This window comes from Lathamus discolor, chromosome 3, assembly GCF_037157495.1.
Source record: "Lathamus discolor isolate bLatDis1 chromosome 3, bLatDis1.hap1, whole genome shotgun sequence".
In the NCBI taxonomy this organism is placed as follows: Eukaryota; Metazoa; Chordata; class Aves; order Psittaciformes; family Psittacidae; genus Lathamus; species Lathamus discolor.
This window is the reverse complement of record NC_088886.1, coordinates 104,222,655-104,248,755: the sequence shown is the minus strand read 5'-3', so window position 1 is coordinate 104,248,755 and position 26,101 is coordinate 104,222,655. Positions and strand designations below refer to the sequence as shown.

The 26,101-nt window shown below is 39.8% G+C and overlaps 1 protein-coding gene across 6 annotated transcripts; it reads right to left on the bottom strand.

Moving 5' to 3' along the window:
- Positions 1–680: 680 nt before the first annotated feature.
- Positions 681–25,190, bottom strand: LOC136010157 (solute carrier family 22 member 15-like). 6 transcript variants are annotated; one of them, XM_065670940.1, is made up of 12 exons: positions 25,043–25,190; positions 23,077–23,223; positions 19,484–19,616; positions 18,651–18,815; positions 16,991–17,120; positions 15,024–15,245; positions 13,939–14,079; positions 12,122–12,207; positions 8,379–8,487; positions 3,964–4,036; positions 3,333–3,491; positions 681–2,342 (listed from the first exon to the last, which is right to left on the bottom strand). In XM_065670940.1, the coding sequence occupies exons 1-12, from the start codon at positions 25,091–25,093 to the stop codon at positions 2,319–2,321; spliced, it is 1,440 nt and encodes a 479-aa protein (XP_065527012.1). In that variant the 5' UTR covers positions 25,094–25,190; the 3' UTR covers positions 681–2,318. The 6 variants fall into 6 exon arrangements, with proteins under 6 accessions (XP_065527012.1, XP_065527015.1, XP_065527011.1 ...); XM_065670943.1 differs by having other exon boundaries at positions 25,048–25,190; XM_065670939.1 differs by lacking the exon at positions 25,043–25,190 and adding an exon at positions 24,886–24,975.
- Between the last annotated feature and the right edge of the window lie 911 nt (positions 25,191–26,101).

The following is a 26,101-nucleotide window of genomic DNA, read 5'->3' as shown; positions in this document are numbered from 1 at the left end:
TGCTGTGACATATAACAGTAATGAATGACACAGCTGTTTTTTTTAACTTTAGGACCTAATGCACTAATCACATTAGTCCAACTGAAAAAAAATCTAATATAGCTGCAAATAGTTTCCTTTTTTCTAAACATGTAACTGAAAAAAAAAAAAAACAAACTTATTTTTTTTTTTCTAAATTACATCTTTTTAGCCAGCAATAGCAAAATGCTGCAAGGATACCTTAAAAGTCAAACAAGGTGTTGAATTGAAAAGAAGCAAAAATAGAAATCAATGTTTCTATCCATATCCCTTTTTTTGATCTTGGAGACAACGTACCAAACCGGCTTCCACACTAGCCTACACTCAAAAATTCCTGCAGGTACTATGAGTAATGCCAGAGTTGATGAAAAGATCATTAACTTCTTTTCAGGGGCAGTTTTCAGGTTAGCAATCCACAAAATTCACACAAGTCATCATAGGTAAAATTCCAGGTCAAATAAAGCAGGAATAAGGATGTTCAAAATGTAAATGATCTTCGTTACCCATTTTTCACATGACATCAAAGAAAATGCAGAGGGAAAATGTCATGATACGGTCTGATAACACACGGCAGAAGGCAGATAGACTCCCACCACATAATGGTACCTTTACAGTCCTCCTGTTGCAGTCTTATCTCTGCTTTGGGAATACAACTTTATAGCTTTGTATTTCTTATTAAATTTTATTTCTTGTAACAAAATTTGAAGTCAACAATAACAAAACTTGCTCTTTACCATATCCCTGCTGACCCAATTATCCTCTGAAGAGGTACAATCAGTTACTATGGTTATAAATATTCATGCAATGGAAGGCATTAATATTCAGAAAAAGGAAACTCACAGACTTAATTCTAATCCTCATGAAAGTGACAAATTACAAAAATGATGAATAAATAAATGAGCAGAAGACAAGGGTTTGCAGCATATTCTGTAAGTTGTTTGTCATCAAGCTTCAGCCGCAGAGGTTAAATAAATGTACATGCAATCCTCCTGTACATCAGCATTATCTAAATGTTGTTCTGATTGCCAGTTGATTTTCACCTCTTGGGGACCTATCAGGCCATTTGTACAGCACGCATAGACACAGCACGGATTTCTTTGAGACATCTTGGCAGAGCAACCTGCTTATTTGTGCATACATGTATGCATAAGTGCACATACACTTGCATGGGTGCGTGTTCATTTACAGAACTATTATTTGACTATGGAACTTGCTCAAAATACAGAGGACTTTAATTAACCTTTTCCTATCAGACACATCAGATAGGGAGCCAAAATCAAAATAATACAAGCAGTCTTCAAAAAAGTCTGGATAAACATCCTGGAAAAAGCAGCACTCATAGTACCCATGTTACATAATTTTCCTTTTTAATAACAAAACTGTGTTGGCTGTCAGAAAATTATAACATGTGATGTACCTGTTTCAACATAAATATATTAACTGTCAACCAAACGCACCCTGCCCTCTTGCAGGAACAATTTCCAACTCATATGTAAAATGTATTGGATTACGTATTATTACATATATTATACAATATATGACTTGTTCAGTAATTTCTAGTTCCACATTTACAACTCCAGTTAAATAACCTTTGCCTAAAAAGTTCCTCATTCTCTCCTTTAAATGTCCCTCTTAAAGACCTGACATAATTTTTCCAATATAGTATTATTTTTAACTTTACATATCTTTTCATATACAACTGTATTAAAATTATTTACTCCCACAATAAAATCTGTTTATACTCCTTTCAGATCTCCTATTCAGGTTTCTTATGCTAGATACACTAAGGCAAATAACCTATAGAAATCTTTGGTCTCTTCACATTGTGAGGTATACTGTAATTCAGAGGGAAAAAAAATATCTGTAGAGAAAATTAGTATATACAGGATGCTGTTACTTTTCACCATTACAGCTTGCCTGTATATATAAGGCCATCTAAATTTTAAATTATACACATAACTTCAATTACAACATTATAGCTTAATCTGAAGCAAGCAATTGCATTTTGTAAAATAAATGAATACTTCATTTTAAGGAGCTGTAAAGAAGTCCAAACATCTACAGCATGCCAAGTCATTAATGCACCAATTTGTCATCTCTTTTCTTACAAGCTTTGATCAACTTCTTCCATCTTCTCAATTCGCCTCCACATAAAACTGTTTAACATGCTACAAGCAGCATTATACACGAGTGCTCCAACATTTCCTGTCAGATACATAGAGCAAGAATCTGCTCTTCAACCGTTAGAGCATCTTCTCAATGGAAGCTGCATTCTCCATCACAGACAAGCCTTCTGAAACTTAAGTGTTTTCTTCTAATACTGCCTGTCAGACAGAAGAAAAATAATTATTGAAAAACAGTTTGCATCTCTGATTTTTTTTGTCCTATTTTATAGGTTAATATTAAATATGGAAATGAGAAATCTTTTTAAAAAACTGAGAAGTTAAAAACTCAATTTTTTTCCCATTCCAACTGAATGCAGATTACTAAAACAGCAAGCATAACACTGTGTGTAGCATAACTAAAATGATTAAGTACAATAATTACCAGACAATTAAGCTAGCATATAAAGGAAAAACATAAGAAACATATCTACACTAAGCCTACTTAGTTCTAAGCAAACAATTCCTTTCTTTCGGGAATTCCCCTCTCCTTCCCTTTCTTTTAAAACTAATTATTCTGGGAAGCCATTCCCAAACTTAGGGGGTGTGCTTCACATTTTCTATTCTATTACCTGCTGAATCAAACAAAACTTTCATTTCCCACTGCCTAAGTTTTATTTAGTTCATATCAGTAACAGGAAAACACTTTAAATGTGTCTAACCCAGGAGACTAATGAAGGATAAAACACTTCCTCAGGTATATAGATTATGTTCCACTACAAAACAGGCACAATCCAATATACGAAAAATATGCCTAGTTGTTTTACTGTAAAACCCAGGAATGTTGCCAAATATATTGTTCCTGACTATTTCAGGCTGCCTTTCTACAATTTATTTTCCTTTAAGGAAACAAGATAGCATTAATTTACATATCATTTAATACAACAGGTGACAGGTGTCAGCCTTTTCATCTTTACGAGCCAAATAAAGAACAAATTTAATCTCCACTGAATGCGAGAGAAACAGCTTTACAAAACTTCATGTACACATTCATTCATGCATAATCTAACCAATATGCACTAGATCACATAGGCTTATGTAACAGATCACGTATAGACCATATTAGGCTCATGTACAGATCATACTAGGCTCACATAAGATAGAGGGGGAAATAATGTAAAGCTACAGTTGAAAAAAGAAAAATTATTCTACCTCTTTATTTTTAAGCACTTGGTATTTGGGGCTCTGGAGATCTTCAATGCTTTCAGCAATTGGCTTATTCAGTGTTTCTGGCAGAAGGAGAGTCAGGAATCCTGCTGACAGTCCAGTGATTCCAAACACCACAAACGGTACAGAATGACTAAGAGATTTCTAAAAATAAAAATTCAAAGTAAAAAGGCACCATTATTTCCTGCTCTTAAAATACATGATCCGTATGAGCGCCAGTCAAAACCAGAAGACTACAACTTTTCACTCCAGCAATCTGTGCAATTATTCATATCCTGGTAGAACAGAAAACCCCAATAAATGTCATTTCACAGAAGCAGCCCCATACCAAAATTTTGTTTACTAAAAGAACTCAGATACTGAGTGAGCTTTAGCAGTATGGAATGTATTATGACAATCGTTTCACTAACAGATGAAATATTAAACACAGAACATTATCTAATTTCCAAAAAGGGTAGAATTCAAGGTGTTTCTAAACATCTTGTTCATTAAGTCTTGAAATTGAGTGAATGCCATTTAATTTTTCATAAATCTTTCTCAAGAAAAGAATTCAGCAAAGTGCTTTTGAGACAACTTAGTAAATCTGAGTTACATTATAAGTAGAAAATAATCTTACCATAGATGGCACAAATGGAGCCAAAATGCCTCCAAATCTGCAAGACATGGAACAGACACCCAAGCCAGCATTTCTGTTTCAAACAAAGAATGAAAGACTTGTAGTTTCAGAATATACAACTGAATCATGTATTAACATGTGGTGGCACTGCCAGAACCAACTTACACTCTATTTTTTAAGTTATCAATAGCTTTTATTAAATAAAAAAAAAAAAAAAAGTTTTTCAAAGGCCTCCACCAGTTATACTGAAGATTTTCTAAGAGTATCTGCTAGCAAGATGAATCACACCCTTTCAAACCCTCTCAAAGCCACCCTGTTGTGCAATCCTTCACAAAAGTTTGAACAAAGAGAGAGGTTTTCAACCTGCCGTATAGGGCAATTTAATTGGACATCCCTGTGCTGGATGGGGCATGATTTCAAAACCTGGCATCATCTTCAGACAGAAGATTCTGAATGCTACCTCTAGCTCAGGCTGGCAGTAGCAGCCTCTCTTCTGCTGCCTCAGGATGCACAGATGAAACAGCAGTGCTTACCTCCAAACAGAAACTAATTAATTGCCAGTGTGAAGCCTGCAAACATCTGGCCAGATGTGTCACTAGATGGGCTGCTGAATTCTGCGCTCCCTTCAATTTTCAGCCAAGTTTAAAACAATCCCACCTAGACGGTGATAACCAAAGCCTAGGTTAGAACAAGAGGAGCCTCTTCAAGGATCCTCTTCAAAGAAAGTTGAAAGAAAAAAAAAAAAAACACAAAAAAAACCACCCTTGCTGATAAACACAGAAGTCTTCCATCTCTGTATCACTCCTAAATATGGTACTTAAGAGCTCCTTCAGAAACTGGCATTGGCACCAGTCACTGAGACAGCAAGAACCAGCTCACAGTGCCTGTTGTTCTCCCTACATGTCTAAGTTGCTTCCTTTCATTCATCATCATCATCCTCAGTCACACCACTGAGCTGAGCTGCTTTGGCTCACCCCGTTTCCTTTTCCTCCTCCAAAGACAGGAAGACAGTAACAGGATTAAAGATGACAAGCAGAGAGGTGACATGGGTCACTAGTATACCAAAACCACCCACCTGCACATCCCTTCCTAATGGCCCTTTGCGCAGGTTAAAGGAAGCGGATGACAATGAGGAACTTGGAGTGACTCTGCTATAAAAATAAACAGACAAAGCAGCCTTCTCTCTTATCAGGTCCTCTTGGGAAAAGGGAATTCGCAACCCACACTTCCTCACATTAAGGCAACATTAACCCAAACCCCAAAAGACAAGGTCAAGCATCTTTCCCTGACAACAAAATCTCTGAACAGATGACACACCAGTCTGCGTGTGAACCATTCGTTTAGAAGCATCCTTCCCACAGACCCTAAGCCTGTTCATATCCAGAGATGGAGAATTCCACAGTTTGGGTTATGCAGAAGAATGTCATCATATCCAAAGGAAAAATGTATTATTGCCCAAGAACTACTAGCAAGTATTCTTGAGATGCTGCACTGCCAACATCTGACCACCCAGTCTTACCTTAGTGCCTTGGTTTCACTACTCTCACTAGAGCACTACTAAACCTGACTGACTGCATGTGCTCCTGCAATCCCATGGAGCACCCTGCTAATGCCAGCCAAAATAGCTCTTACAACCAGGGTAATCACAGCTCTGCTCAAGCCAGTTACTCCTGCTGCAGCTGCCTGCCAAAGAACACAGGCCATGCGGCACTCCTCAAGGGGCATTTCAGCAGAGAAAAATTTGCAGGTTGTTCCTTGTAAAGACAATCATAGATGTTGCCCAAAGGGCAAGTATTTTAAGGGAGTACAAACTTTACCTACTACCACTGACATTAAGCGAAAACATGATAGTTTCTCCACTGCGTAAATAAGCAAATGAGCTTTCCAAAACTACCCTAGACAGTCCAGTGGCCCCACTCCAGTTTCACTCATCACATACAAGGATGTCAATCATTTTCACATGGGGGGGGGGAACAAACAAAAAACCAAAAACCAACCGAACAAACAACAACAAAAACACCTCCCACACACACACAAAACCCAAACAAACAACAACAAAACCCAAACCAACCATGAGTTTGGCCTGAAGTCTATATTATTAGAACTATGATGACATCTTGTTCCCAAAGACAGTCTTCCCTTCTGTCCAAAAATGCAACGATATCTTTAACTTCTTTCTTTTCAAACTTTTTTGTTCCCTGAAAGGTATTTTAAAGACGCATCAAAAAGGAAAAAAGCCCAAAGCACGTACACAGTTTCCAGCTTGCAGCACCTCCCCGTTTCTAACATGAGGTGTAGTTGTCATTACTCCAGATATCAGTTAAAATGATATGCCTAACAGCTCTCAGGCTTGAAGCAGTAAGGCGGTTTAAATAAGGAGCAGTAATACTGGAGACATTTAATTTTCCTACAAAACATCCAACTGGATTAAAAAAAAATAAAATACAAAATAATTAAAAAGTGCCTTCCGCCTCCTCTCCATTGGCTACGAATGATCCATGTCCCACCACACGCCGGGCCTGAGCTCCGCCGTCAGAGCCACGCCAGGATCAGGACAAAGCTTTGCAGAGACCACCAGATGGTGCTGGTGGTTCGCTTTAAGTTAAACACTCGCCCATCACAGCTTTTCTTGCATAAACTCTCATACTTGCAATTACAGTACCAGAGAGATCTCGAACACTGTTAAACACTTAAGTTGTCACGCGAGGAGTTCTCATACGGTTTAAATTAAGTGTTTGCCACATTACTAAACATGAGTGGCCTAACACCATGCAACTTCTTGAACTGTCCTTATTCTTGCACTTTCTCCACTGGCAGCCTGTGTGTTTGACACACCAAGTTACTTTTTTTGCCAGAATCTTAGCGCGGGTTCTCAAGTGAAACAGCCCTTTCCTCGATTATTTATTTTTAAAAATCTTCCTAATCACAAACACTTCGTTTCAAACGCACAGACACACTTCCGAAATTCCCACTAGGTTCGAGCTGCCATGTCCTTGGCACTGAACATCAGTGGGGCTTCGGAAGACGGTATCGTATGGAAACACAGTGAAACAAGCAAAAGCATTAAAAATTATCAAACTATTAAAATATTTCGAGATTTATTTCTCTTGATTCTCAACTCCAGAGAAGCGGAGGGGACAGGGAGAGTCAAAAACTGCCCCACTTCAAGAAGAGTACAAGTTTGGACTGGGAGAACGTAAACAAACCCCCACACCCAAATTCCATCATTGTGTTTGGGACTTACATATTAAACCTAAATCCATGCCAAGAACCACAAGCTCAGTATCTGAAAACAGACAATCCACCTCCACCCTCACAAGTTAGACTGAAAAACACAAAACCTGCATTCAGAGTCTAGCTTTTTATGCCTCCAGACCATATGGCAATCTGTGAACCTCACAAGAGAAAAAAAAGCCAATCCAAGGAGTCACCCACATTTTTATCTACACACACCCCACCCCCATACTTTTTCCCATCAGGACCTCAGTGTCCTAGAATCAAGTGATTTATGTCACCACTTTAATTGCTTCTGCAGTGCTACAGGACACATCCACCAGCTGGAACGCCTTCCTACTCCACATCAGCTTTCAACTTTCCTGCTGTCTTTAAAGAAGGGCTCAATTTCTGCAGTAGTTTTGTAGTTGCTGCTTTGGAGCAACTTGTGCAATATGGCTCAAATTCTAAACACGGAGTACAGCTCAGAGAATCATATCAAACCGAGATGGGGTGAGAAGAGCAACACTCTGTGGTGCTGTATTTTCTTATCTCAGGTTTATCTTGGGACAACAGGAGAGCGAGTAACCTCACAAAGAGTCCATAAGAACTATGAAAACCAAGGTTTTAGCCCACTTGTTCATGAATTACATGGTATAAAGCAAATTACTGTCATACATAAACTATTCAAATTAGTTACATTATGAATATTTAATTAAATAACAAAGATACAGATCATCACTTGTTTTTTTAGCAGGGAAACAAGCATAATCATATGGGAGATATAAGTATACAGATGTAATGTAAATAGTCCTTACTGCATAGTCTTTGTTTATGCTTAAGTCCGCATATACTCCCATCACATAATTATGTTTGGTTCTGCATCCTATAATTTTATCCCCCAAAATCAACAGAATTACAGCACCTAGCATTGCAGTATAAGAAGTTGTTTTTCCTGTCTTTATTCCAGATTCAAAGCTATAGGCAGGTGCCACAAACAGCCCAGGAAACTGCACTGGTGCAAAACATGTGACTGATACAAAAAAACCTTTTCAAGCCCTGTCAAACTGCCTTAATTACAAAAAGAATTCATACTGATATTTCAGGTAAAAGTCATTACAGATAAATATTAAAGCACACCAGCAGTCAGTATCACCATGCATGAAAAGTGTTTTCATTTACCTAGAAGCTCTGGTAATTACCTCAGTACTGTTGGGTACAGTTCAGATGTATAAATATACAAGATGTTGAAAGCAGCACTGACCATCATTTTTCCACACAAAGCTAATGAAGTAGGACTGAAGAGCAGACCTTTCAGGAAACAAAAAACAAAAACAAAAACAGAACAAGCATAAATAGCCTGGTTTCTTAATTCTTTTTTCTTTTAACTATGGTGAAAAGCAGTATTTCAGTTCTTCCCAATCATTTTAAGAGCTAGAATCAGAACTGCTAATAAAATTATATTTAGCACCAAGAAAACTGGACCCATTTTGGCGGGGGAAGTATAAAACTATCACAGCTCTAAATGGAAGGGCTAAGAATTCCAGCTCTGCAGTCAGAATACCTTACCAGGTAACAGCATCTTTTGACAAGTACAAACAGACATCATTGCCTCCTTAACTAATTCATTAGACTAAAACCATAAAACTTGATTCACCTCAACGGTTTATTGGCTCCCCAAGGACATCCTTTTGGGGCTTAAAATGCAACAGCTTTGTTGCTGTTGGAAAGAACAAGTGCTAATGCAGCCCGGTTTACTAATAGACAGAGCTACATTGGCTAAACTGAAGTGTGCATCATTTAAAGGCCAAAAGAAATCTGCCTTTCATTATCCTGATTTGTTTGCATCATCCATTTTATTAAAAAAAAAAAATTAATTTCTATTTTTTAATCATAAGAAAAAAATGAATGCTCTGATTAGCTGCATTTCAGGTTCTCTTCCTCAGCACCAAGTTCAGCATGTTTTGGTTTGGATCAAATTATGTTGATTAAGTAATGGAAAATCTGATTGCTTCTCAACTGACTTTTAATTTTTGCCCTTCTGTTCATCTGATCAAGTCAGATTCTATTTCAACCAAAGCAGAAATTCATTTGTACATAAGCTGAAATCCAGAAACTTTATTTAATGTCTTTAAGTGTGATGCATTTCTGCGGTTATTTCTATAATTCAAGCAAAACAGATACAACATTTTCATCCAAGCTGTCCTTTTGCTCAGTGGAATGTTGCATGCAATCATAAGATGGAGAGGTGTGAACCTGGTCCTCAGAGCCTCACTGGGTGCTGTCAGAAAGCTGGGACATCCCTTTTCTTCCATCAACCAAAGATGAAACGATGAAGAGATTTGTAATTCTCAAACATGTTTTAAAATTTGCTGTTTCTCTCCCAGGGAGACTTAAATTGAACACTGCACTTCTATGTATTAGAAGTGCAGCACTAGTGCGCTTGGGAAGTTTTGGTCTTACTATCAAAACAGAAGAAAGAGTCTGTCTAGACAGAGAAATTGGCACTCAAACTCAGGAGCAAATTTAAAATGCAGTCTTCTCCAGGTTCCCTCCCTCAGGGGAGGCTGAACGCTGGCCACATGGGGAATTATTGCAGGATTAGAATCTGTGTTAAGCCTCTGCACATCAGCTTCCCCGGGTAAGGCCAGGCATTGACATGACAATTTCCTTAGAGCCTTGGAACATAATTTTTGCAATTCTTGCAGAGAAAACAAATGGTCACAAAGATGCTGATGTTTAAGACTTTACGGAATAGGAGTTATGTCATTACTAGTCTCATTTGTAGTGCCATTATGTAGATTCACCCTCTAGCTGTCATCTTCAAGTTCTTTTAAGTAACTTACGCAGTACTTCTAAAACTCAGGAAGTCTTAAAATTTATGTCAGAAAAAAATATCCACCAAGAAAGGGTCACTCTCGATGCATAAGGAAATACCTGACGTTAACTCAATTTTGCCTCAGCTCTTGTTAAAGAATTGCAAATTTTCTTTCCTTCTTCAGTGAAAAGTGTAACAATGAAAGTCACAAAAAGTTGTTGTGTTTTCAGCATAAGAAGATAAATCTAAATGAAAGTTAATATCTAGGTACCCCTAGGCTAGAAGCCTCCTTTGCTTGCTATAGCATCATGCAGGCACAAAAAGCAATGTCTTCATGCTTTACGGCAACTTTTGAAAAAGAGTATTACATTTCCATTCCCCCTCCACTGCCACTCTCCCTCACTGTCTTCCAATCTGATACACAAATTAACTGTTGAGTTCTAAGTGATAAGGTAAGAGGGAGCTGAGGATATATCAGTTTTTCTTAACCACTGAAGAGACTTTAAGTCTCAGCCTCAGTACAGATATTTAACAACAATGTTCTTGGTTTATTCCACAGGGGAAATTACTTATATCAGATTCTCAAATCAAGTGAAGGTTACAGACATGAGAGGCACGTTTCCAATCTCTCATTAAAATCTTAAATCCCTTATAATAAAATCAAGGATCTTATTGCTCAGAAGAATGCAGACTTAAACAAATGTAAGAAATGTTCTCCTTACTGATAGGAGCATCAGACTAGAGAGGCAACAATCCTCACCCATCATCATCATGCTTGGAGCTGTATTTCTTTCTGCTTAACTGACACAGATCACTCTGAGCCAAGAACCAGCTTTACTCATACCACAGCGGAAAGTAAGACATTTTAATGGGGTTAAAGTTGTCAACTGGAAAAGACAGATTTCCTGAAATTTAGCAGCTCTTCAGGAATTATTACCCTATCCTGACTAGTCACTACTGCTTTTATTTTGTTTTAAAATATATAAAAAGAAGCCCAAAGAGCAAACTTGTTGGAACAAAGGAAAAAAATCTCTCAATAAAAGGAGCAGCAAAACATCCGAGGACTTGAATTAATACAAGCGTGGCAAACAGGATTACGGCATTTTTTCTCTCTCTCTGTTTTTCTTCTTGAGACTTTTCTAAGATCATTTTGAACTGGATGCCAGACAGCATTTACAACTGTTAGGGATAAACACAGCCTACAGAAGGCTGCCTTGTAATCACATCACTGGTGCTTCTCAGTCAAAACACTTTTAAGGTTAAAGAGTTTCTACTGAAGCAGTATTAAAAAACATACAAGAAGCCACTTCTGTTAGTGTCATACAGACAGGAGTTTTCAGTACTTAAGTATTAGTAAAGAAAAACTGTACTTGAAATGGAAAGTGAAAACACAAAACCTAACGTGTCACTGACAATGTTAAAAGAAATCGTATTTTGAGATGAGAAATATACTTGATGATACTCCATGTTACCATGACGTGTCCTCACAACTGCATAGCGCAGCAATACACATCATGAGACTGAGAAAGGCAGCAAGCTTCTTGCTATCCCCATGGCTTCCATATTGCAAGTCTTCCATTTCTAATTTTCAAGTACCAAATTATTTTTTTAAAGCTTTCTAGTTGCTTGGGTTTTGTAATGATGAAATAACCTTCTAATGCAGGAAAACCTCCATTCCTATTTCTATGAACATTACAGGCCACCAAAACAAAAGTAAAAATTAAGCTCAGCATCCCACATCGTCAAGATCCGGTCAAACTAACATTACACTGCACTGCAGTCTGGCTATTAAATCAAGTATTTTAAGGTAAGCTGCTTAATAGTGATAAATGAAGGCAGTGACAATATTTGAGACAGAATGTAATAACTTGGTCAGACCTCCAAAGAGCCAAGGGCGTGCAGTCAGACAAACTTAGACAACTAACAGGATCAAATTACCCCTGGAACAAGTTAAAAGCAATATAGACAAGACCCTGGCTTCCTGACCAGCCCCAGAAGAAGAAAGAGGTACAAATGTATAGGCCTTTAGGCCCTCATATACTTGGTCACAAAATACTCATTATAATTTGTTTTGTTAGCTTTTATCTAAATTAACAAACATCTACTTCAGCAGCATTACACACTTACCTGCATTTGTTGGTGCAAGCATGGTAAATATACAGGCAAATCCTGCAAATATCAGAAAACATGTCATAGTTTTACGTCTTCCAGACCTAGAAGCAAAAGAGCATCCAAATAAAGATGGAAACAAAGACCTTCAGTATACTTTTAATTTGTCTGCAAGATACCGACTAAACCTATTGTAATTTGGTAAGTGCTTCAAATCTTGAATTATTTTCCTAGTTCTGGTACTGAAGTCCTCCCAGAAAAGTCTCCTAATTTCTAGCAAAGCTCTGATTTTCAGGCTATTTAATATGTAGCCTTGAGAAGAACCCATCTACTTCAGCAACAAGAGCTCCATCTTCTTTCCTTCTCTATTTGGGCAAGGCAATGGACCCTGTCACCAAAAGAGTACTACAGTGCATACACGCAAAGATCAAATTTCATGTTGGTCAAGAAAATGCAATTCTAATGCTTCCTAATCTGTGTTTCTCTTTTACAACTTCACATAAATATATACAGTCATGACACACAGTAAAGCTGTTTTGTATGCGTTCCTGTCTAGTATACACACAGAAATAAACAAAGATTATTTCTACTGCCTACTGCGTTAAAAGACAATGATGGGATGGAAAACCACCAGTCCGTCTCCACATCTGCCATATTACAATTTATTTCATCGTTATTTGCAAAGGATTACAAATAGAGTTACGCACAGTAACAGTTTGCAGGCATGTAGAAATAGTATAAATGCTTGTTACTCTGTGAACTCTTCACAGCTGTTTCTAACTACTGCCCTACAGTAGCAGAACCACAGCTTATCTGTAACAAACAATAGTATTTCTAAATATTTTTGCAAGAAAAAAGCTATACTTTAAGGAAAAACTGAATGAAAACAGTGCAGCTGGCTTGTCACATTGTTTTGCATTAAGCACCTAAAACTACACACATCCTTATTTCAGGAAACCAAAAGCTTTCATTTTACAATTAATTTGACAAATTACAATGGAAATAAAAGGCATAGAAAAGGACTTGTGCAGTTTGTGGTTTAAACGTGTGTCCTTGACTCAGGCTTGTCGGGCTAGAGGTGAAGGCTGGCTGGTTGTTTTGCTTTTTAGCTTCACAAAGACGACAGACTTTTACTGCCCAAAAAACCTGAAAAGGTGACATCCTCACCTGACTGAAGAAAGGAATTTTGCCACTGATCTCAGCGAGACCAATTACAAAGATACTCAAACTGAAGGTTACATAAAACCCTGAATAGCTCTGGGTTGCCAGACTGTTTGGCCTTTGGAAATAACTACCCACATAAAGGATGGCCTCCAAATAGCACTGAAATATATGAAAATAACAAGGTAATCCGTCATTCATACTTTAACAAAAACTGAATGGCTTTCACTTCAAAGTTCTCCTTGAAAAGTTTAAGTAAAAATGACCAATGCTGAAAACTGCTTTCAACTGCAGTTGGTAGGCAGTACAAAACCAAGTCATTCTGAATAAAGTATGTAAGAGATCTATCTAAGCTATAGATACTGAAATAACTAGGCTACTCACTTTCTTTTCCATGAAGACCAAGCTTTTCATAAGAACATAAATAATTTTAATTACTCAAGAGATGAGCTTTTCAAAGATGAACAAAACTAAAAAAGGAGAAGAGGCAGAAAAACCAGAGTCCCATTTCTGTATCAACTGCAGAAACCCCTGCACCAGAGTCAATTAAAAAAGAAAAGAAATCAACACTGTTTAGAAGACCAGGGAAGTTTCTTCTTCAGAAAAAGGTTAACTTTGCTCTAAGCTATACGCAGAAAATATATGCAGAAAACAAGGAAATAAGCTTTTCTTACCAGGATTTCTCAATAAAAAACATGCAGAGAGGAAATGCTGGAACTTCCACAAGACCAGAAAGAGCCACATTTAAATACAGATTTCCTCTTAATTCACCAGCATTCAAAGTTAGTCCATAGTACACAAAGCTGCAGACATACCTAAAAGAAGCCCGCAGAAGTTACATTACTAACGTAAGTTGTCTTTAGGACTAAGAAAGTATTTAAAAGGGAAATTATGCTGAGTTACGGATTAGCTACATTGAGTTACCTGCTAGGAAGAGAGTTCTTACTTCCCCCCCCCCCAAGGGAAACATGGCAAAGAGAATAGTTGCTATTTAATTAAACAAAGCAACTTCTTGAAAGAAAAAAAAGCATGCATCCATATGCACAGTACAACTTTGCGAATTTTCTGTTAGCTTGCCTTTTTTCCCTAGGTTATTCAGCAAATCTAATAACTAAGCAGCTGATGCTTAACTGTTGTACATACAGTTTTCTTTCCTAGGATTGCTTTGCAACCATTAACACCAAGTATCTTCTCCAAACCTTGGAAAGGCTTCCCCAACAAACCTATCATCATTTTCCTTGGAAAGAACTATGCCCGCACATCCCCACCCCACAGAAAACAACACTGGCTTTTCAAGACATCACCTAATAGAAATCTATGCAATCTGTATTTTATTTGCCTCCAGTTTTCCTCCACTGAACCTGTGTAATGTGCTTTTGGGCTATTAATGCTTATTCTTGCTGCAGATCTCTACTCTTGTCTAACTCACATAGTCCTTTTCTTACTAAGGCTGGTTCAAATCCACATCCTCTCAGTAATTCCTGCTTCAGTTTCTCATTTCACTCAATGTAAATATTATGTTCTCATCGGATTACTTCTTAGTAGGTTTTGAAGCAGTTTCTAAGTAACACTGAAAATAAAACAACAGCTATAATAATGAAACATCAACTTTAAAACACATGATTTTAGATTATTATTGTCTGCCACCAACTGACAATTTCATTTAGTTTTGAGGACAGAAGTTTTAAAAGGACGAGAACTTCTAATCACTTCCTTGTGCCTGACTCAGTCAAAGCCTCAGTACCTTGTTACTACATACCAGATGTACATCAGTATGACAGTTCGCCACCGAAGGATGGGGTGTTTTACTAAGTTTAGGATACCAGGTGCTGATACATCCTTTCTCAAAGTTCCTGCATTTGGTTTTAATTTCAGATTTAATCTCTCTTTTCCATTACCAAGGGCAATATATTGCAATACATCTTCAGCTTCTTCCATTTTCCCTTGGGAATACAACCATCGTGGTGATTCTGGGAGCATACTAACAGGAAAGAACAGAAAATCAATAATGACAAGTTCATTCCTATTAACACAGCACTCACTGAAGTCAATCTTTCCACTTTTCACATCAATGTTTAAAGTATCCACGCAAAATTCTGAGAAATCATTCCACTTACATTGTTTTGCCTATCAAATTCCACATACTTGATAATTATATAGTCATCTTAGACAAGGATTGTTGAAGATGCTTCACAAAGCACTCAGTCATGCTAGAGGAGTTTAAATGTAAATCTTGACTTCTGCTGAACTGACTTGTTAGGAAATGCTACACTAGCATTATCCAGGAAGCATCTTGCAACCTAAGTGTCTGAACAGCCCAGGCAAAACTTAGTTTTCATGAAGTATATTTCAAGCTTCTCCATTATGGGAAGGCTCCAAGTTGGAGTGAAGAAAGAAAGAAATCTTACAGGGAAATTACTTGTCAGGCTCCAGTACCAGCTCATTGGTGCCCACATTAAGTTGTAAATCTCTTATTCCCAAGTATAATCAGAATATCCTTACTTACCGCAACTTCAGTTCATGATTCCCGATTTGTTTTGGGTTGTTTGGTTTGGTTTTTAGGCCAGAGAGTGTGCTGCTACTTTTATGAGCCGTAAAATAAATAATGGATTATTTTTAAGTGAACCTTCATTTTCTCTGGTACTCTTAACAAATATACATCCTATAACCAAACTAAGCATTCAATACTTTGGAGGATCCCAATGTTTTTAGTGTCTGGGAGAAGTAATTCTACTTCACCAGAAACAGAATACCATAAAGGAAAATACATTATGAAGAACTTCCTTCCTCAGCCCAAAGGCTTTGTTTTCCTTGACTACAGGAAGCAGGGAGTTGGTGGGGTTTTGTGTATTCTTTAACATCACTTATTTCAAGATCAGATCTATCTGAAAAAGAACTGAAATTTTTAAAAATGAAGTAAAAATTAGAAGAGTTTTTTTTCTGCGCTGTATGATAGACATTCCCTGTATTAATGTGTAGGCAACCTACTAAACCAATACTTGAATTTCTTCTACAGCTTTCACTTGTGTCAGAAGCATACAAGGTATATTACTTGATATGCTAGAAGAATATTTTGTAACAACACAGCCAAGACAAATCGAAGCACTTGCAATTCCTTAAATACTGATGCATTTCATAATTGTTGTTATGCTCATGTCTATTTAGGAATTCTGAATAGGAGCACCTAAGCACAACAGTGCTGGGAACACAGACAAGGGACCTCAGAAGCAAGCAGATATATAGCATTCATGCTAAAAAGGCAATTCCAAGTGCTCTCATTTATTTCCCTTTGCATGCATATGTCTCATGAAAAGAAACTCTAAAATCCCCCTAGGATCACTTCCAAAACTTCTCAAGCGCTGAAACCCTTTCTTGGCAGAAGGCAGTGTTCCTGGCTGATGCTCCAGCTCGCAGCCTCTGGCAGGCCTTCCCTTCCCCAAACAGATTTGTAATCGAGTTTTATTGGATAGCTGGCACACAGCTGCTCTTTGCAACACTGGCCACCACAACTGTAACAGCATGCAGAAACAAAAGCCTGTCTTCTGAGTAACCCTGACCTGCTTCATTTAAAACCACTTCTTCCTCCACAGTATGATTTTGCTCTTGCTTGGTTCATAAAGCTAAACAGAAAAATGTCATCCACCACTTCCTTTAACAATGACAAGAAAAAGTAAGTGTTAAATTGCTGCATATTTTTTATTATTATAATTCACATGAACCACTTACAAAGAAAGAAGAAGGAAGATGACCCCTGGGGTATTCGATACCAAGGCAAGGTAGCGCCATTCTCTTACACAGTAACCCAGCAAAGCATAAACAGCAATGCCAACTGCAAATGTCAAATTAGTTAATGAACCTGAAAATACAAGACCAAAATGGTGACTAAAGAAACCATTGGCAAAAGAAAACAAAACAAAACAACCCAACCAAACAAAAGAACCCTAGCCCATGTAATGCAATCCCAATGAAGAATAACTTCATATAACGTATGGGGGGTTCCCCCTTTCAAAAATATAGGGTGGTACACAGGAGAGAGCAAGGGACGAACAGAAAGCTACAGACTAAAGAGAAAACCTGAGGAGAGGAAAGGAAGTGATGCAAGTGAATGATTTATTTTGGCCTATTTAGATAATCTTCAATGGAGGCAGCAAGCTGGCACAGAAATTGGAAGTTATGTAAGTTCAAGGACAGTTCAGTACAAAACCAGCTGCAAGCCAGAGGTTTACTGCAGCAGAATGCTGAAGAACAAGCATAAATTCATGTGTTAAAAATACGGGATTAACTTGAACTCCAGAAGCCTGAAAACAAACCCTCTGCAAAATAACAAGAGATCTTGTACTAACCCAGAAACTCCCACAAAGCCTAGCTCACAGCCAGAACCTAGGACAGCTTCTTTAACACAACTGAGCTCACCCAGCACCACCCCCCCGTTCAGCCCCTCATCAGTTGTTCGGCCCCTCTTACTCAACAGCTGAGCAAAACTAGAGTAAAGCACCTCGAGTGATAAGCAGCAGGACTGTGGTTTTGGTCCATCAGGATGCTGGCCCTGCAGGGCTTTAGAAAGGCTGGCAAGAGCAGAGAGAAACAACAGGGCAAGGGAGAATGAGGGGCAGAGGAGATAGAGGGCGTGAGTCAAAAAAGTAAACCCGGGAGAAGAAAATTCAGTACTTTAAGTGGGAAGCTCTAAGTGAACCACAACTGTCTCTAACTCCCCAGGAGCCCACAGAAGAAATAAGAAAAATAGTAGCATGAGGCAACTGAAGAAATGAGAGGGAAAGAAATATGCTCACAGGCACAGCAAGTCAGCATTTGGACCATGTTTTTCCCCATGTTGTGCTAGCCAAAAGGGCGTTACACTCTGAGCTACTCCGGCTTTACAGCACTCTGATGTGCAAATGTTAATTTTTTTTTAAGTCTTGGCAGTGGCATATGAAAAAGGAGATTTAAAAACACCGAGTGGTCAGCACATTCAGCAGTGGAAAAACCACTACCCAGGCACTAAGTCATTTCATGGTCCAGGGAAGCTTCGAAGAACACTGTGAATAATACCTTCCCCAAGATACCACACAGCATTGTTCAGAAGGTGGCAGAATCTGCCAAAGCATGTATTGTTTTTTTAATATAATGCATTGTATAAACTGAGAATTTTTAGGACTCAATGTACCAATTTTTAAAACCCTCCATTTTGCTGTTTATCAAACTCAATCCCATCTTCTTTAGTCGGTGTACCTTTCCCACACAAAGAAGAGCTTGGATCAGTCTCACCACACTTGCCTGACTTATGCTACAACCTGACAACCTTGGTACAGATATAAAATATAAGGTATTGATAGTCGGAACAATAGATCACACAGTAATAAAAAGATTAAATATTCCCAAATCCCACCTGTAAATGACCAAAATGATTTTCCTACATATTCTTGAGTTAGGACAAAAGACACAAGAGCCATTCCACCATTCACAATTCCAACCAGAAAACGTGAAACTGCAAATATGTCATAACTCGGAGCTAATGCTGTGACATACCCAAAAACGACATCCAAAAATAGACCTGTAGAGAGAGAATAAAATTAGTAATTAGTACTTCTGCTGCACAGCTTTAACTCAAAAGAAAGGCAGGGACCACAGTCAGTTACTGACTGTAATGAGTAGTCTACAGTACTCTTGTCTCTTGTCTCTCACATTTGACTTCCTGAAATCATACCATATGAAAATTACAATCATTTTCAAGCCACACACTTGAGGTCTGCCATGCCAAAGATGATGCTCTCTGGAGACGATGTTACCATTAAACAAAAACACCCTTCCAGCTGCAAACACAGCTGGGAGACAGAACCCAGGAGTAACAGACTCTAAAGATGTTCAGTATTCCGGTATTAATTTTCCTCCACCCCCTCCAAACAAAAGCTAATTATTTTTACTGAGAACAATATGTCTAGGCAGTGTGTGGAATATGGTGCTCCAAAAGTGACAGGCATAGCAAAACCACATTACTTTTCATCTCCCACTGATATTCTGGTGACCGCTAGGCTGCTTAGCACAGTCACAGAAAACAATTCTAGTGCTGCTCTAAGTGAAAAGCTTCTACGGATCATTGACTCTGCATCACTGAGAGAGCAGGTGACCCATGGGTAGCCTTAAGGTAGAGTGGCCCACAGGCAGCAAAGAGATGATGTTATCAATACAAAATGCTTAAGAAAAGCCTTTCGACAATCTTACCTGAGATATACACTGGTTTCCTGCCCAGTTTGTCCGACAAAGGGCCAAACGTGACATTTCCAATAAGTAATCCAGCAAAAAATAGGGATGATGCAAGGCTTACTTTGTAGGCTTCTTGTTCGATTAGGTACCACTGTCAAAAAAAGAAGTCCTTATTGTTGAAAATATCAACACCAAGTTACTGACTTCCTCAAACAGACAAAAAACCTATCAAAAACTATTAAAATTCTTATCTTGCCATTTCCCACTTGCTTTATATCCAATTCCAATTTTGTTCTAAGTAAGCCAACAGTAGTCCTGGTTTTTTCCTAATAGATTCTCCCATCTCTTCCTACTTTCTCTTCCCCGACAAATTTCATCACAATATTAACTTTCAACTTAAGAAGTGTAATTAGTGGTACCCTAATTCCCAAGCTTTGACAATGCAACCTATTTTGAGTTATTAAAACAAGGGAAGCCTGAGCTGGTACTAGCTTAGCCATTTCTACATTGAACAAGCTTAACTATTTCAATAAGCAGGTAACAAAAACTATTCATTAGAAGAAAAATGCATGTTCACTACTTCAGTACTTAGAGAGTTAATGCTGCACAGCTCTGCTTCCTGAACTGTAAGTAATCCCTGGTGCCCTTCCTCATCATACACATGTTGAAGAAAAGCAGGAAGGGATTATGGAAAGATGCCCTTGTTTTGCAGTTATCAACTACTCATTGGTACATTAGTATCTTACTGTGCACATGCGTTGGCAATCAGACAAAAGTTAGAAACAAATGATGGGTTTCTGTATAAAATGTGCTTTTGCCTCATCCAAAAGCTAAACCTATGCAGCATAATCAAAAACTGTGAGAAGAAAATGAACTGACAGTTGGAATGAAACTTGCAGTGATTCCTGATGGGGCAAGGCACAGAGGCAGCTTGTGCAGCCCCTCCGCTACAAACAAGAAGAATCAACACTCAGAAATGCACTTTTGAGACTACAAACATTCCCGACATCATGAACTTGGGAAAGAATGGCAATCAGAAAATCCTAAGTGATTTTCCAGGAAAAGAATTTAACTATTTAATGCAAAATGTTATCCAAGCCAATATTTAATCACTAAGTATTTCAAATAATTCCTAGCGCATTTACTGGAAAACTGACTTATGGCAACCTCACAAAACATATGCTTTTACTCAATTGGAACTCACATAATTGCAAAGTACAGAGAAGACATGGCTCCTCCAGCCACCCAGCAACCCACCCGCTACCTGCGCTCCACCCATCCAGCAACCTGCAAGACACTGGTAGCAGGAACAGATTTAACACGTTTACAGGACGCCTTCTTTAGTCCAATGTACCCAGTGTTCCAGCGTCTCAGAGTTTTGGGGAACTTCTGGATACTCTGTGATGGTAAAACTCCTGCGCAGCAACATTTGCAGCTGGTTTCTACTATACACCACCCAGTAGCAGATTCTACCCTGTCTCACTGGATAAAGATGTAGCCCCAAAACTTAGTCTCTTAACTTTCTGAGGAGACTTTGGTAATTAAATATTTCTGGGCACAAGTCCTCAGGAAACTCCAAGTATAAAAATATCACAGCATGTGCTCTCCAAGGCACAGAGCACTGCTGGCTAAGTCCTCCTTCTCCATGCTAGCACTCCACAGCAGGCCAATTTCTTGTCTGTGAAGTGTTTCAAGCTGATACAAAGAAACAAAACAACTTCATGTTCCTGGATATGGCTGCAAAAATCAACTTCTCCTAAGTAACTGACCATTTCTACAGCAAATGTAAGGCATTCCTGGACGGGCCTTCCTAAGCACCATCACTTGATAAAGTGGCTGATGCAAGATCAAGAAGTAATTTTAACAACTGTATTTTCCACGCACCAAGCCCAAGCTGTTTTTGTGAAGTCTTACTTACGCCAAAATTAATTACAACAATTAGTTCTTGAAGCAGACCGGAAGACCTGCTCCGGAGCATTGTTGAGCTCCAGAGCAGAACAGTGCCCCTGCCAAACCAGAACAGAACTGAAAATGTTTACAGATTAAGCTTCATCACCAAACTAAGGGAAATAAACTTTGCAAAAGCAGCTTCCTCTCTCAACACAGAACAAGAGAAAAGATTGATTTTGCAAACCGTTATTTGTGCTGCTTAGCATGTTGCTGGAAAATGCTCAGATTTTAGCAAGTCTGGTATAATAATCTGTGAATAATAACTTTTAAAAGCATGTGTCTATCTACTTTATTTGCACAAAAGGAACTTGTTAAGTATTTGTCAAAATTAACTGTAGCCTGCCAACAAAAATGTTGCCAATTTTGCTATCACCAAAACAGGCATCCTCTCAGCTCTTTAAATCCACATGGAGTTTGATTTAGTTACTAGACAGCTAGCACACAGCAAAACGTTGGCCAGCATCTAAAGACTCCATGAAAAGACTATTTAGCAATGTATTTTCAAAAACTTAAGATAAGTTATGGACATTAAGGGCAACATAAACTTGTTTTGGCAACTCTTGAGAATGACTGCATTTTGGAAATGGGGACACTGACTTCAAAAACATAGTATTAGTTAAAATTTGCTGATTTCTGATTATAAATTAAGCACTACCCTGTATCACACATCTTGCTGAGAGTCTGAAACTGAGGGGTGTTCTTGGAAAACATGCTGTTTCTGACAGGGGATATGATCCAATATTGCATCACTCCTTATGTCAGGTCACTACGTTTTTCCAAGAAAAACATTATACACTCACATTTGGGATAATGGGAAGGAAGCGAGAATCTGGCACCAGCTACAGCAAGTGCTAACCTGTCTTATCCAAGTTTACTGTCAACCGCTCCAAGAATTCAAGCAGCGGGACTCTGACAGTTCACTCTACAAGCCAAGCCACCCACACAGTCTTTTTTCTGGCACTGGCAGTGATGCTTAGGTCACTCCTGCTCGCCTGAGTGATTATAGCGCAGGGACTAGCGGAACACAAATGCAGCCTCCCGTGTGGAATTCATAAGGAGTGAGGATAAAGGGTCAAGCTTCTGTCCCACTCAGCAAACTTCAATCTTTTCTATCTCCTGCTTTCACCACACACCAAAATACCCAGACCTGTGGTACATGAGTTTCACTTTCATACAAGTTTTAATCTTTAAGATATATCTTCTGTGGGAAACTAACTAAACCTGGTGAAGTTACATCCACAGCAGATTGTGGAAACACGCCAAATTGAACCTTTGCCTGGTAAAAAACAGGCACTGGAAGGAGCTCATCCTAAATTCCAGAGTTGTAAACTGTAGTTAAATAATCATTCTTCTTTAGTGATGTCTTTGTTCATTAGTAATGAAAGAAAACTGAAAACAAAATAAATAATATACAGAAAGTTTAATATAAATTATTAAGTATTAGATTTATGCTAGGAAAGCTAAACTAATACTTTATTTTTAAATCTCAAAGTATATATGTAACGATGAAATAAAAGAGCCAGAGGGGTGGGTTCCAGTAATTCTTAACGGCATAAGCAAAACATTACACTAAGCCCTGCTCAGCTTTTTTACAAGCAGCACGTCCTGCACCCGTGACACAAATCCCAAGAAAAAACAGTTAGATGCATGGAATTACTTGCCTCAGTTACTATAGAGGTGAAGTTGTCCACAAAATGGATACGCTTGGCAAGCTCAGCTCTGCTCGCTGGAATTCCTTCTTGGTCTATACGATACTCAGGCACAGCTCCCACAAGCACAATAAGCATCGACTGACAAGCCACATATACCTTAAAATAAGGCACAATCATTTACCCCTAGCAATCCCAAGAGACCTTATGGAATACTGTATGCTTTTCATTAAACTGAAAATTAACAATTTCCCTTTACCCAGCACCATCTAGAAAATGCAGTCAATCTGCTGTGTTTAAATTCCCAGATGTGGTCATTGAGGCTGCTGTGAGCAGTGGGTACCACTCTAGAGATACTGGTACATTTCCAGGGAAGACTTCATCTTGACGCCCTCCTTCCTATGGCAAAGTTGTTCCACTTGTTTTTGCAGTTTTGCAGCCAGGCACAGGAAAGGAAGGTATTAAGAACTTCATCATAGTTTCATAGCTGAAACCTTGAAATCTAACAGTTAGATCAGGACTATTATTAAAGAAAAAGCAAACAAAAAAACCCAAAAAAACAAACCTATAAAAGAAATATAAGGTTATATTTCTAAAAGTCTCAGTTTATTCTTTCCATTGCAGACACTGAAGACTTAACCTGGTCATTATAAAAAACAGAATATGCAAGAACGAAAACCATTTTCACAAAGAAACCCTTATGAGAATATCCATTCATCAATATGGGTGTCAAGGTGGCCTGAATATCTTCAACATTTTACATCTGATTTTATTTTTCACTTTACATTTCACTTTATTTTTCACTTTACATCTTTTTTTTTGCTTAAGGTAAAATAACACTAACGTCAAGCATATACACATATTGGTGACTTTCAGCATGTTACCATTGACAGAAAAGTTTTGAATCTCGAATGGCTCCCTACACTGGGCCACAAGTCTTTGCGTGATGCTTTTGGTTGGATGTTGGTTTAATGTGCCATTTTATCCTGTGCTTACTTTGGACACTCCTCCAGAAACAACTTCCAACAGAAACCCGCACGCAGCACCACCTCCCTCCCTCACAACCGCAAACTGATTCAAAACGCAGCAGGAAGCTGGCAGGAAGAAACTAAGCAAGTGAAAGTGTTTGCACACCGGGTGTGGGCACTGCGTAGGGGCAGGCCCTGGACACCACGTGTCACAAGAGATGCAAAAGGAAAAAACGAAACCCCAAACCCACAGTTGCTGCGGTCAGACTTCATTTCCTTCCACTTGGCAGACACTTAAAAGGCTCTCTTAAGAGTGAAGAAGCGAAAACGACGGGCATAGAAACAAGGAGAGCATCACGAACTCCGCCAAGCTGAGATGTAAAACAGCACTCGGGCGAGAAACGGGCTTGAAAAGCAGCTCGCAAAGGGCACAAACCCGCCAAACGCGCTCTGACACGCCCACGAGCCTGCAGGGGTACACGAGGGTCACTTCGCCACGCTCACTTCGCCCCCCGAGCCCGCTGCACAGCTCCGCCGGGGCGGCCAGCGCCGCACGCCCCGTCCCGCGGCCGGGCGGCTCAGGAAGCTGGTCCCGAACGGGCACGGGCACCCTGGCGAACGCGGGAGAGGTGCGCCGCAGCACCCACGCCTTGACACGCACGCCGGCCCCGCCGCCGCGCTGCCCGCACGATGCTGCTGCTCGGGGAGCGAAAAGGAAGCCAGCCCAGCCCCGAACGAGCCGAACAAAACCCAGCGAGCACGGAACAGCCAGAACGCCGCGACGAGCGGCGCGGCTCGGCCCGGCCCGGCTCGCACGGGGAGCGGCGGGCGCCCCCCGCCGCTGCCGCCTCACCTGCAGCAGCACCAGGAAGGCGGTGAGGCGCCGCTGCCCGCCGCCGAACTCGCCCGCCGCCCCGAAGGCCTCCTCCAGCCCCACCGCCATGGCCCGCCCGCCGCCGCGCTGAGCTGCCGGCCCCGCCCCGCCCGCCGGCCCCGCCGCCCGCCCTCACCTCACCTGCGGGCTCTGCTCCCCGAGGCGCCCGCAGGCTGAGCGGCAACATCCATCCCGAGCTGAGGGCAGGGACCTGCTCGAAGAACACGATACCAGAGCGGCCGCGCTGTAGGCACAAGTGTCAAGGGAGCCGCTTCACGGGGTGAAGTATTCCATCAGTTACAAACCGACCCGGAAGGATCACTGCCTCTATGTGCTGAGCAGAGTGGGGAGCATCAACAGGTGGCGAACAGTCTCACCGCTACTCCAGGAAGGAAAGGCTAGCACGATACCGGGTTGCTCAAGGTAGGATGCAAAGGGATATGGCCAGATCTCCTCTTCAGCAAAAAGGCACTTTAAGTGGAGCTCAGGGAGACTCCCCTGTGAAGGGCAGAACAAGCTCAGCAGCTGCTCCAGAGCTGTTTTAAAACGGGAGCAATTCTCCCCCTTTCATGACCTCAATTTTAAGAGAGGCAGGATTTTGCATCAGGATTAATTAGCCTAGATAATTACAGTTTGCTACCAAAGGTCAATTTTGCCCTGTAACCTTCTCCCCAGGCTGCTGTCTGTGGCCAGGTCTGGTAAGTGGGCACCTACAGATGAAGACAGTGCTGCTTGCTGATTCAATTAAACAAATTTAACTGCCATAAATACTCTGTTCACCCTGTGGCTTCCATTCAGCTTGCAGAGCACCACCTCAATGCTCCACCTGCTATGGACAACAGGAGAAACTCCAGTGAAGTTGGCAATTCTAGTATTAATAGAGATTAACTATTATTAATTGGACCTGGGGGAAAGGGGTTTGACAAAAGCACAGCAAGCGGCTGCCTTTGGTGTAATTCCCTCAAGACTGCAATACATGTGGTTATGTGTTTTTTCTAGCATTACATTTGAAGATGCAAGTTCACTATTACACTACCTTTACACAGGGCTTTTGTTTTGGTTTGGGGTGTGTAAGTCCTTCTCCCCAGTTAACCATATCAAGAAATTCTTCCCTTTGAGGCAGTAAGTTAGGATGACCTCCCCTTAGTATTCTTACTAAGGAGAACTAAGATTACTAGAAAGACTGGATGGGACG